The 14532-nt window shown below is 29.0% G+C and overlaps 1 protein-coding gene across 2 annotated transcripts in view; it reads right to left on the reverse strand.

The window, feature by feature from the left end:
• Positions 1-355: 355 nt before the first annotated feature.
• Positions 356-14532, reverse strand: part of LOC112693484 (cyclic AMP response element-binding protein A-like) — a 39649-nt gene continuing 25472 nt past the window's right edge. The window contains exons 2-8 of one of the 2 annotated variants that reach the window (XR_003149484.1): positions 8444-8636; positions 6152-6366; positions 3084-3198; positions 2185-2495; positions 1824-2012; positions 1302-1368; positions 356-957 (exon numbers count right to left, since the gene is read on the reverse strand). Coding sequence is in view for 1 of the 2 variants with exons in the window: in XM_025568578.1 (XP_025424363.1) it covers positions 946-957; positions 1824-2012; positions 2185-2495; positions 3084-3198; positions 6152-6366; positions 8444-8636 (1035 nt within the window). In the remaining variant the exon portion in view is untranslated. The remainder of the gene's footprint in view (positions 958-1301; positions 1369-1823; positions 2013-2184; positions 2496-3083; positions 3199-6151; positions 6367-8443; positions 8637-14532) is intronic. The other variant, XM_025568578.1, reaches the window with a different exon arrangement.

Below are 14532 nucleotides of genomic sequence, written 5' to 3' on the forward strand. Positions count from 1 at the left end.
CACTGAGAGAAATACTCGTACACGACGCTCTTCCATCTTATACGTATATAAACACATTCATATGTGAATTTATATATATATAAATATAAATGCATATGAGTGTCTTTTATACAAAAATATTTTCTAAAACAAAATAATTAATTATTTATTTGTTGTTATAATATTTAAAATTTAACTAATTTAACTATAAAATATATATTTTAAGTTAACAACAAAATCAATTGAATATATAAATATACTATGTACAATTCGATATATAAATATATATATAATTAATTTAATTTATCCACTTAGACACACACAAAAAATGCATTATAAACGTATGATAATAATTACTCTAGGAAAAAAATACTCCTTAACAATATTGTTTGTTTATTGATTTATAAAATGTATATAACATGGAGAAAATATTACGTCTGTAGCATATAATATATACGTGGCAGGTTACACAGAGACAAGCGTTTTAAAAAATAAAAAAATATATACATTAACGTAATATAAGATATAATTTTGGCACTTACAGCAATTAATAATGAGATTAAAAGTTAATTATTTTTGATTTATTACTATACATTTATACGTACCAATAACAAAACATTACTTTTATCCAATAATTGGTGTTTTTCGTCAGTCATTTTTCTTCTTTTATACAGAATTATATAATTATGTAAATATATAAATACATAAATTAAGAGATATTTAATATTATATACACCATTGACCGTGACTCAAAATTCTGTAACGGAGACGTTGGCCAGATTTCAAAAATTAGGCTTATCTCAAATTATTACGAAATAGTAATAATTCTTAATCCGTTTTAAATCAATGCGATAATCATCGTACACGGTGTTATTGTTAATTGTGAATAACATTGAACACCAACAGAAATGCATTTGGTAATTTCACGGACTAGCTGTCAACATTGAACTAAAATTCTTAAACATATTACATTTGCACCTGAAAAACAAAAAAAAAAAAAAAAGCAATGATAACATTTCAGTTTTCAGCCACAATAATTATTTCACAATACATCTGCATAATGCAAATGAGTATCAATCAGTGGAAAGAAACGTATGCTTGCCCAAGGACAAAATATTATTATGATTGATGTGATTATTTTAAATGATCATAGGACATACGAAATGCGATCATCGTCATTAGAAAATTGACCTCTCTGAGTATAAAAATATATCAGTACATTTAGAACAATATCCGAATAGTAGATGGCGCTAGTACATCTAGAACCTACTCTAATAAAAACAATTTCTTTATTTTCGGTTCATTATTTTTCGATTACTCACCATTGGTTGTTATGTACAATTTACCCCACTGGTAATTACGAAATGATTTAGTTATCAGTTATTGACTCTGAAACACGATTAACATGAATTATTGTTTTATTTATTATTTTTTTGTTTATATCAATTATACATGAAAAATATTTATCATTCACATAATACAAAATCGATATTTAATTAATTTTTTAAGAAAAATGTAGAGTGAAAAACAACTGAAGTTTCTACTAGAAACTGAATTAACACAAACTGTGTTCAGACATTAAAAAATCTACAGAGCTTAACATCTCTACTTTTTTAATCGTTTTCCATTGGAGAATAACCACACGTATGCATTAATATTGCCTATCTGATACGCCTAAAAATAAATCTTCAACCACCCGATAACCATGTGAGTAGTAATAATTCCGAAAACCCATCGTGCCCGTTCCTACATTCCTAAATTGTTTACAAAGGTATGAATGATGATTTATGGACCGTAAAAAATTTAAAAATTATAATAAAAATTGCCAGTTTTTACAAACTTACAATTTGTGTTGCTTGCAGTCCGAGTAATTTCTGTAACTTCTGCAACTGCTGAACTAGAGACCCGTTGCTTTCTTCTAGGTTGACGATTTTCTTTTTGTACTCGTTGTTTTCAGAAACGAGAATTTCGACTTTCCTCTCTAACGAATCCATATATTCCTTCTTCTTGCGTCGACTTTCTTGCGCCGATATCTGTATACGATAAAAAAAACAAGACCGATAAATAGATACACTATACCGATTGTGAACACACTACCACATGGAACAATAGTAGTTAAAGCCCAAAAATATCGCTTTTCATGCAGCGCAACAACGAAACAAATGTTATTTCGCACGTTACTCGCATTGGCGCAGCTCTCGTTACCTTGTTCTTAATTTTCCTGCGGATTTTCTTCAGCGATTTCTCCTCGGCCTTGGTTAATGGCAACCTTGTGGGGACAGGGTAGCCCTCAGCAAGCAGGGTACGTTTCTCCTCTTCGGTGAGCAACAGCGCACCAGTCGAACCTTTTGGCTGACAGCTGATCAACGGTGTCTGTATAGGCTGCCGACTGCTGGTGGTCGCCGATGACGACAGGAATAACCGCCGTGTGGGCGACGATCGGTGGTGCGGCGATACGTTACCGCCCTCGCTGTCGCTGGACGTAGACGAAGGTGGCGTAGGTGGCAGTGTAAAACCTAAGAAATAAAAAAAGTACATACTACGGTTACATACACGTTTTCACAAAAAAAAAAAAATAAAAATATAATAGCATAATATCATTTGTGTCTGAGCGCTTGCATGTAAGTTTGTGTATGTGTATTAGTTTACAGAGTATTTGTGATGTAATAGTTTGCAAGAGTATAAATATTTATCGTTCTTGTTAAATTTCCACTATCCACAAAAGTAACCGCAAACGCACGCGCGTGTGTGTAGTCTGGTCTATCTGGTGAGTACATATATATATATGCGTTATCAGTTGCGCACACAGGGAGGAAAGGGGTTGTAACCCCCCCCCCTCGAAATGTTCTCTGATGTCTAGGTTAAAATTTACAAATTTTACAAGTTTCAAATATAAAGAACTAGTATTAAATACCTAGTAACATTGATTATAGAATAGTCTAATCTATTATCAATGCTCTTATTTAAGTCAAAATATGTAAAGAATTTGCATAATTTTGTTAATTTTAAAATGTGTTATATTTTTACCTTGATCTCCCCCCTCGAAAAAAAATCCTATGTGCGCCATTGTGCGTTATATTGTTTTAATTGTTTAACTGTTTTACCTGTGCCATCCATTTTTAAACTGAAGTTTGGTACGATTAATCTATGTGGTTGGTTGAGGAAAGCTCTTGAGGTCAACACAACGGTGGTGGGTTCGTTGCAACTGGTTTTTTGTACCTATAACATAATTTTTATTTTTATTTTTAAATTTAATTGTTAACATTAAATAATTACAGCTAGTGTATGAAGTGGCAGTGAAAAAAAAGATTCTGACAAATTTGCAACATTATTGAAATTCATTGATAAAACTTATTTTGTAATTATAAAAAAACATGTACAATAAACATGTATATATAATATTATAAATTTAGATGAACGGGTAAAGATGCTCAATTCTACACATATATAATTGAAAACAATTATTAGGTGTTTATTTTCTAACTATAGTTTGTCGTATGATAAACTTTGTTTTATTAAAAATATTTGTAAGAATTCTAAATGAAATCAAAATATTTATATAATATATATAATATATATAATATATATATATATATATATATATAATATTTATATATCTAAGAACATACAATATGATAAATATAAAAGTTATTTTCATTTTTATCACACTAAAATCCATTAATTTCTATATATATATATATATATGTGTGTATATAAATAAAAAAAAATATTTTTGTTAAATTAGAAAATATTTAATAGATTAATTTACATTTAGTAAAGAAATAATTTATTCAAATTTATTTTACACACATTTCCATAATTTATAGGTGTTCAAAAAACATATTTTACAAAAACATTTGTTTTAATTTACGCATAATGTGTTTAACTTTAAAGAAAAACATAGATATTTAAAACCTATATATTATCACAAAACTAGTATATTTTTTGCATATCAAATCTGTAAATAAATAACCTAATAATTAGCAATATTAACCCTAATATATTTTAAATTTCAATATAGTAGTATCATAATTTATCAAAGAATTTTCAATGTATGTTTTAAAATATATGACTATGGGTTATATTGTAATTAATGAATCATATAATTTAATATCGTATAAAAGTGAAATCGAACAAGACAGGTTTGTAGTCTTAATGTCGGATATAGATCTAGAAAAATAGAATGGTAAATAACTTTATATGCTTAATTTTATATTAAGCTAAGAGTGTATAAATATAACTCACATTAACCTACATAATGAAGTGATAATGTCTTAAATTAATGTAACAAATATTATAATGACTAAAATAATTATTTAAATGTGACATAAGAAAGTTAGTTTTAGAAAATATTTATTATTTTACATATACAATGAATATATTATAGTCGTACAATTTATCTTTATTTTTAATTTAAATATAATTAATTCAAATAAATCAAAATTGTATTTTATGCATTAACTTATAATAAATCTAGTAAAGTAAATCCACCGTGTTCATTCAAATGATTAATTATGAAAAACAAATTATAAATACTTATAAATTAGTTGTGTTTGGTTTTATTATTGTTAGAGTGTAGAGTATTGAGTATTGTGTAGAGTATTGAGATAGGTAGTAAAAATAAATGATAACAGTATGGGTTTTCATTATGTATTAATTAATACGGAAAATCCAAACAACACTGATTCATTATTACATTATACACAATAATCTATATTAGTATATATAAGATAAAAGAGAAAAAAAATTGAAGAATAATTGAATTATATTGTTTATTAAGTGGTAAAGGAGTAAAATATTAATTAGTATGTACCATAGTGCATATACACTTGCAGCATTCGATTAATTACTGAAGTCTTTAAAATTTATTTTTATTCGAATTAAATAAATGTTACTTAAAGTTCATTTTAACGCTAATCTATTGAAAAATAATAGTATAATATCCTTGAAATTGTTAAACATTATAATTTATGTTTATTTTATCCGATCGCGTTGTTTAGCAAGTGCTAAACAATATTAAAAATTAAATACGTAATTTAAATCATGGAAAATAATTGTAAAATAAATATCAATTAGTTATAGATCTGTAACTACTATAGTTGTGAGACATAATAAAATTACAAGCAAAATGTCTATAAGCATTGATTTGTTTTGCAGATATAACTGATCAAATTGATTTTTTTTTTTTTGTATCACATACTCGTACACCTATTTAATCTGGATCGACTAATGAGTTTTATAAAATGTATTAAACGTGACATACTTTTTCTACAGTTAAATTCTGTTCTCTCGAGCATCAGGAAACATGACGTCATAGTTGTATTATTTATTGCTGCCACGGTTAATGGAAGCCGTTATGAGTAAATGATAAAATATGTAAATTAATAATATATAAAGCCACAATATATATCCCATTTTATATTTTTCAACGATATTTCTTGGAACTATTATATTTGGAATAATTTCATTCAGTCGCATTGGGTTTTTTCTTTAAATTTACTTATGGTATACTTTTATTGTTCTGCATTTTGTTATCTTAAAACATCTCCAAACTAAAAATATTGTTACATTATAAAATAAAACTATTTAATAATCAACAATAAAATTATCATTAAAATTAAAAATTATTACAAGTTTACGATATTTATTATTAACACATTTTTACTTAGAAATTTATTCTGGTAAAATGTACAAGGTTATATTTTAAAAACATGGTCAAGGATATATTTTATAGTTCATCTTTTACTAAAGTACTATTTACAATATATGTTGTGTTTTTACTATTTTTAAATTAAAATCGTGTTTTTATAATATTACGTGATTAATTTATGAAATTTTAGTAAACAAAAAAATAATAGTTTTCATTGTTTATATAATGTTAAATACCTATTAAACACCTGTTAAACACCGTCCTCAACAAATTGTATTAAAACTTTTAACGAAAATACTAGTTTTTCATAAAAATATTCGCTTAGAACTTAATTATAAAATACACTTATCAATAAGTATTTAATTAAATCCATTTTAGTTTATAATAAAAACAGAATATAAAAAGTTATAAAAATTAAAGGTATTGTTATTTCTTCAGTATAAATTCTTAATAGATTTAAATTCTAAAATTATCGAATTAAATTAGTTACTATAAATTCTACCAGAAATGTTTTCATTGTACCTTGCCATAATGTCTGGGCGTGTCATCAATCGCAGAACACGGTGACGGTGGACAAGAAGAAGTCTCGACATATTCTTGGTCACTCATGGGTTCGTCTTTTACGGAAATCGAGTCGTCTTTGATACTTATCATTTCAATATTGCCCGTACGATCGCACCTTACTTCGTCAAACGTAAGTTTGCAAGTTCCATCCTGACTGCTGTCTTCGTCCAAATCTAAAAGATTAATGTAATAAGTAATAATTATTTATAATTAAACGTAAACCGTAATAATACATGTATTGAAACAAATGCGAATTGTGGTATTATTTATCATAAATTACAATTTAATTTTTGATCAAACAATCAATGTTTCGTTGTGCACTAATTTTAAGACTATTATCCCCTTATAACTTTTACTAAAGAGTTAATCATTGTAAAGTTTGTTGAATACATACCTAACTAAATTTCTCGTAATTTCTCGTATGTCGATAAATTGTAAACTAAATTTCTCATATACAATTTATCGACATAATATACATAATTAATTTATCAAAAGCCAAATGGTATTCATTCAAAAAATCATAGTAAACACGATTGTATTACGATTAAGTCCCATAAGAATGCATTCGTATTCGGTTTACTATTTTTATGATTTAAATTAACAAATAATAACAATATTTTGTATAGAATTATTGTAAGTACATGGATAAGTATAATGGTGATAGTTTAAAATGTAAATAATTTATATTGATTAATGTATAAGATAAAAGATATAATTATGTTTGAATTTATTATTTTATATTTTTGGATATTCACGAATACATAATTATATTATTTTAAATATTATTAAAATAAGTCATTCTTAGGAAAATTTTAGATACTTAAATTGTTATGCTTTTTGTTAATTTAACATTGAGAATTTACAATTCAACATTTTAAATCTAACATTAACATCCAATAAAATAAAAATTTGAAGTTCTATATAATCTTGGTTTATAAAATCTATATAATAAGAATAAAATAGCAACATAGGAAATATATGACTAGATTGATGCATAGTAAATGTTTTAGTTTTAATTTTAAGTTTACACAATAGATTTGAATATATAATATTATTTATTTAAACATATATATATATATATATACTTATATTTAAGTCTAAATTCTTAATGTAGTGAGATTTTGGATTTATACCATTTTTTTTTTTTTTTTTTTTTAATATTTAAAGTAATATGGAATAAATTTAGATAAAAGTTGTGGAACTGTGAAGTTATTTCAAATAAATAAGAACTTAGGGATAATTCTTTGGAGATAAACTCAAACTTACTTTATGTAATAAAATTCATATTAAATATAATTCCTGGTTTGGAATATACGTAGGTGTATATAGTATATGCAATTTTTTAAAATAATATTCACCTAGCAATATAATACCTAGTTCATACGTTATTCGCTCGTTAAATATTAGGTCACAGAATAATGTTAAATATCGGTGACGTTAAATTTATATCGCACATGTCATTCGATGTGTTTGCAACAGGTTTTCGAATACATAGAATTAGAGAGCATGGGTTTTGTAGCTTTTTTTAAATTTTTTTTTTTTTTTTTTACCGCTATTGTTAACGTATTTTCTTCACGTACATACATACGAACGTTCGGTAGATCTATATTTATGATGATCGCTTACCATAAACTGCATGACATTTCCATAAAAAAAAATAAATAAAAAAAATGTCAACGCCATGAATATGCGGTATATTATTACAGAATCTAAATGTCTTTTCTACGTCATCACGAAAACCGATGGTCAGAGCCTACTTTCGACTAGGAGATTACTGTAAGACCATCAAATACGGTTACATGCGCGTACACAATATGTACACCTACTATACATTTAATTAAAGTACACAAATTATGGTATTTAATATTTGCTTGAGGAATTAATGAAAGTCTACATACGTTTCTGTATTACTATATTAGCTGTATGATTATTATATAACATCTATGTACGGATACAATATTATATTAAATGGCTATTTCGTTTTAGTGGAACATGTAACGGGTTTTTTCTACCATGTCTCATGACCGTAACCCCCTCTTCGACCGTAAACGGTTTCTCGGTCCTTCTTGCTGCATTATATTATTAGTGTATATACGTATAACATAAACATTATAATATACATATATATATATATTGTTCAACATGTCTATCGTAGGAATGCGGCGAGGAATGCACCGATTACGCCAAACTTATTTAGCGAATTACGAAACCTGGCGACGAACGTGCGACTATGATGACGACGTGACTCACCTATAGCGTCCAACGATTCCCTAGACCCGTGCGTAGTACAATACGAGTGTTCGGCCTTGATAGGGGCATTGCCCAAGAGCGCGTCGGTCATCAGACGGTCATGTAGTACCACGTGAGAATTTGACCGGCCGTTGCCGCTGATCAACCAATCGGACGCGTCTTCTGCGGTCGCCCTTAGTGCATCGCCAAGATCCTGCGAGACACAACAACGTTAATAAATATTAATAATAATAATAATAATAATAATAATAATAATAGTAATAATATGTTCAATTAATCAACGTGTTTCTTTCGATTCGAAAACATTAGGAAAACGCAAAATGATTTACTTGACACACTCGACCTCATTTAAAATTTCGATAAGGTCATAATTTAGTATACGTATGCGTTTATTTATACGTTGTATGTAGATTATATTTATTGTCCAAGAAAGTTGAGAAATTTTCGACGGGTACAAATGAATGCTGAGCCTCCGGCGACATTTTACGATCACTGCACTCAAACAATCATGACTCGACAACTTTAAATAATCTGTCGGTATATTTAATCTGACATCTGATTCATACGACACTCACTTGGATTCATATCGGCAATATTAAGCACTTCCGATACACTGTGATTTTCCAATAACTATTCGTTTTAATTATTATTCGTTTTTACGTTTAGCGATTAAATAATATATATATATACATAGGTGTAAATATATTCCCTATTATATCCTATAGTAAAACAAATCGTATACGTAATATGCAGATAATCATTGAATGACACTTTAACACACATTTTGACGCAAACAAATGAGCGATGAAAATCGACGGCATTCGAAAAAGAATATCATACCGTATATTTTGCCAACGAAAAGTAAATAACGCATTTAAAGTCAATATACAACTAAACGTGTAGACAATTTATACATTTGTAATAATAACTGCAGTGTTTTGAAAATATTTTTGCGCCATGTTTACAAAATGGCCATAAGTGTATTTTGAAAACAATTAAACTATACTATTTAGCAAGTATTTTACTGTCAGGAAGCTTAACCGCACGTCTGAAAACACAACGATTACACAATGAAATGCTATTACGCAGTTTTTTATATTTTTATATAAATATAATTATGATTAACTATACAATTTAAAATGCTTTTGATTTAATAATTATTTAACTAAAAGGATTTTGTGTTTTTAATTCAATTATAGTTATTGTTATTTTAAAAGTTTATGCATTTCTTATAAGTATAAAATATTTCAAAATCCGTAAACAATTAATAATTTATGTTAAGATAAATTCTAAAATATTGCTGGATTACTGGAAATTAACCATAGGCTATATTAAAGATGATAAAATCTCAACATCAGAACACCTCCCTGCAGGACATGACCTCGATTGGCCAGTATGAAGAACACTCAACAGACTACGAACGGGAGTAGGAAGATCAAAAGACAATTTTAAGAAGTGGGGCGTTATACAAGAAGACACAAAATGTTACTGCGGAGATGATCATACTATGAGCCACCTCTTGATATGCCCAAATTGCCCTACAAATTGCACTGCCTTGAATCTCATAACAGTGATAAAGGATACAACCAAAGTGGTGAAACATTGGGAAGGGAAATTTTGTCATTTAGTAACCAAATTAATTTATGATTTATTCTTACTCGTGATTATGTTTATTTTACTTATATTTATTTATTTATTATTTAATTAATTGAAAATGTAAACTCTAGTTTATTTTTAAATTTATATATTTTATGTTTATATGTTTATATGGTTATAATTATACGTAAAAAAATTGCATAAATGTGGTTGTTTGATACGAATATAATAATAACTTGCAACTGCTTAATAAAATATAAAATATTACAATACATAAGGGGTGTATGATTTTTATTTTTTTTTTAAAGTATCCGATTAAATGCATTATAGATTTTTTCAGCAATATCCACTATGTTATGAATATGTTAAAATATTTTGATATGAAAAAAATTAAGAATTATATGACAACATTTAGAAGAAAAATATCAGTGTAGAATGTTGGATTAATTGGCAACCAACCGAGTTTGAAATTCTTCCATGTCTGTGTCGATGAATATCAAATGAATGTATATTTTATTATTCAAAAATTCATTGACTTTTTCAGTTTTTATAATTGGCCTTCATATCCGTATAGTACACTCTCTCACACACACGCATGCGTATATGCACAACACGTTCACGGAATTTTTTTCGTTCAACAATTTGGTGGAGAGTGATAAGAACAAAATGGTTTTCAACACGTTGCAGTAGTAGTATTAATCTAAAAGTATTAAAACTTGAGATTATACCCATTAAATCATAAGGACCCGGTTCTAAGCAAAACCCTTTCTTCGAATACTCGAAAAACACATAATTTTATTGTTGTATATATATACATAGAAGGAAAAAACTGTTGTTTGTCGTAAAAAACTTATTAATTACATAATCTATACACACACGCTGAAGTGTATACCTATACGTAGATACCTATAAGATCGACACGTAAACTGTATTTTAAGGTCTGAACAGACACTATACGTGCACTCAATCGGACGACAAGAACAGACCGAAGCTTGGAAACCGTCCATAATAATTGATAATATTGTAATTGTACCAGATGGAATAATAATAACGCTACGGTGCATCAGTTTGAAGATAATATAGATGTATGAATAATATATGGACAAATCATGAAGCGTATTATATTCGGGGTGCACGATTTCGATTTACTGCGATCTTTATAACACAGTGCGGCGCGTCGAAAAAAGCGGAACCGGAGACCGTAAATATTTTAAACGCATTTGTGTAATATGCATCCGCGTGTAGTGTCGGCCTTTCTCTCTGTACTCTCTTTTCGCGCGTACCCGGGTACATAAACGCGACGATGTACACCCTGCTCGCATGAACAACGCGTTTTTTGGTGCACGGACACAATTCGTGTACAGTATTGCGTGTATTCTCGTTCGATATTATATTGTTGTGCGCATATACTTTCACAGAGAGCTCCGCCACCGCGGTGTATACACGCACCGAGAGCAATAAGAACTATGTATCAGCGCACGCCCACTATTGTTGAATACATTTCATATCTATAGGTATATATATATATGTACACGCGTAGAACGACGTATATGAAATTATTGTATACGACTCCAAGCTACGCCCTTGCCAAATATTCACTCGATTAACCGGTTTTCTGCCTTTCTCTAGGACGCGGCTGGCACACACTGTATATCGCTTATTCCCTATAGCTATATATAATAAATGGCGTACAGTCGCGGACGGAGACTGTTATTACAGTTACCTTCAAATAGTAACGGCAACGGCGTTTATTATAAATGCAAAAATCCTAGTTAACCACGCACGCGTTATGGCTTATGTCGATATTGTCTCATTATATACACTCATATATATATATATATAATTGATAAAAGACAGTTATGACGTTTTATATGTATATAGCTGTATTATATATTCCACTTCCATAAACAACATAATATTATTTTGTGCTCAATTTTTAACGAATTACTATTGATATTGGCTTCGAGAGACACTTTTATAGGGATTTCGAAAATATGGAAAGTTACTACACCGATTCACTAATCATAATAACAGTGCTCTTTGAACTGATAGGAATAATATTATTCTTAGATATAAAATATAAATTTTCGCTTAAATATACATGTATAGGGTTAAAATTGTTATATTTTTTATGAGTTTATGGTTATTAAGTTTAACAGCAATATTATATGTATGGTAATTAGTGTGTATATAATAAATGGATAAATTTATTAGTTTATTTATCAACGTTTAGGTTGACACTGTTACTATGTGTGTATGTGTGTATATATAAAATAGAATACTATTTAAAAAAAAAAAAAATGTAATAATTTCGTAACACATCGTTCTCGTGCCCTGAAAACGGGATCACTCATTATTTTATATACATAGTATGCAAATTTTTTCAATACGATAATTTTCTCGGCCAGTAAATTTATAGAAACATGTCAACGACCTAGCAATTCAGTTGGTTGAAAAAATTATAAATATGAGCAATGTATTTTTGATATAAAACGACAAAACTGAGAAACAATATATTATATTATTATACGTATATCATTCGTATCGTCAAAAGAATGTTTCAAATCCGGTTCAGCCCCTTTCTGTCTATACGCGAGTGCATGTGGGCGTTTATAACGTCAGATTTTCAACATTATACAAATCGACTCCCCCGCACAACGACAAACGCTTTTCGCGGTTTCGACGTCACTAAAAACGATTCGTGTTTCCACGAAGCATTTTAGCGACTAGAACCAACGATTTCGCGTTTTTCGATAATTCATCGAGTCTCAGACTTTTTCTTCTATAAAAGCGTTCCGCTCAAAAGGCAAAACACCAAACGCGCACTATGGAACCGTCTGTTCGCCTGCTTAATATCGTTTCGAATCAATTATAGAAATAATAAATCGCTCTCAGTAAGACCGTGTACCTGTTGAAGGGATCACATAGCACAAGGCTACTTCTGAAAACACGCTATACAATAATACATATAAACACATGTGCGAACGTTTATAATTTTATTCGTGCTCGTCTTCGTTGTCAGCCGTAGGCGTTAAACGCGCGCGGGAACGTCATTGCATACGATGTGCGCATTGTTAAATTACACATTGTAATACTGTTACACTTAATCGGATGACGAGAAATCTGTGACGTGAACGTGAGCGCCGTGCGCGACATTATATCGCTAACGCGCGGGTGGAAAGATGTGGGTGCGCGGGGAGCGCCGAAAAAAACACATTTTCGGGGCACCTAAACAAATATATATATAATATCGTCGAACGTGCGTACTACTCTGTGTGCAGATATTATTTTACAAACGTATATTCACATGCGGCAACGGCGGTCCGATAAATAATTCAGAGCTTATTCGAAGGACGATAATATCAATGTGAATTATACGACGGCTGGAATGACGGAAATGTGTTAGAAACGCAAGCTATATAACACTACACCGCAACAGTTTACACGGCGAACCGTGCATGTGTACAGCAACGGATTTAACGGGGGTGCCGGTCCTAAATCATCTCAACGGTATAAAATAAATACATAATGATAATAAAATATAATGCATCAAAAACGTTTAATCGATTAATTACTGAATGATGATCCAATAAATCAGTGGTCTTCAACATTTTTCGACTTGCGACCCACTTTTCTTACCAAACATTTTTCGCGACCCATGTATATTTTGTTAGCCATGAAAACCAAATAAAAAAGTTAAAATTGTTTAATGTATGCCATTGTAGAAGTGCTTTTATAACTGAATAAATCAAAATTTATATTTTTAGGTATTTAGGAAATATTTAATTTTTAATATAAGTTATGATACAAAAAAAAAATGCATGTAATGATATCGAAAAATATATGTTTTGATACACAAAAGAAATGAGTGCGGTATTTGTCCTGGACTGTTTTCACACGAAATACCTTCACCTCAGCTTAATTTAACACAATGCAGTTTATAGATATACGAAATGTAAATGAGATTTATAAATTAAGTCGGGCCTATTACTTTATTTGATTGTTCTTTATTTTTTTTCTTTTATTTAAAAATTGAGGCTTCAACAGCAAATATGATTAGCTATTAAATGTTACATATTAGATGTGTTAGGTGTTAGATTTAAAATTACAATATTACATATGAAATGTTATAAGGGTGAAGTTAGATGTAAATTAAGATTTACTAATATAATATTTGTGATAATGTGACAATTTTCAGTTTGTTTTTCGCTAAGTACTTTTACTATGTTGGATAACATGTTCAGGTCGGTGCGTATTGAGGTAAATTGTGTACCTACACTCCTCCACTATGTGTTCGACAGTTAATGATTAGTGGTTTTTTAGAGAATTTTTTTCTAATTAAGTATGAGTTTTTAATAAGTCTAATATGAATTTTTTAAATTTTAAATGGAAAACTTATCACGACCCAATCTTAAATCTTATGCGACCCACCGGTTGAAGACTACTGCAATAAATCATACGAGTTTCAAACAAAATTAATTATAAAATTGTCC

This window comes from Sipha flava, unplaced genomic scaffold, assembly GCF_003268045.1.
Source record: "Sipha flava isolate LNK unplaced genomic scaffold, YSA_version1 117_pilon_pilon, whole genome shotgun sequence".
In the NCBI taxonomy this organism is placed as follows: domain Eukaryota; kingdom Metazoa; phylum Arthropoda; class Insecta; order Hemiptera; family Aphididae; genus Sipha; species Sipha flava.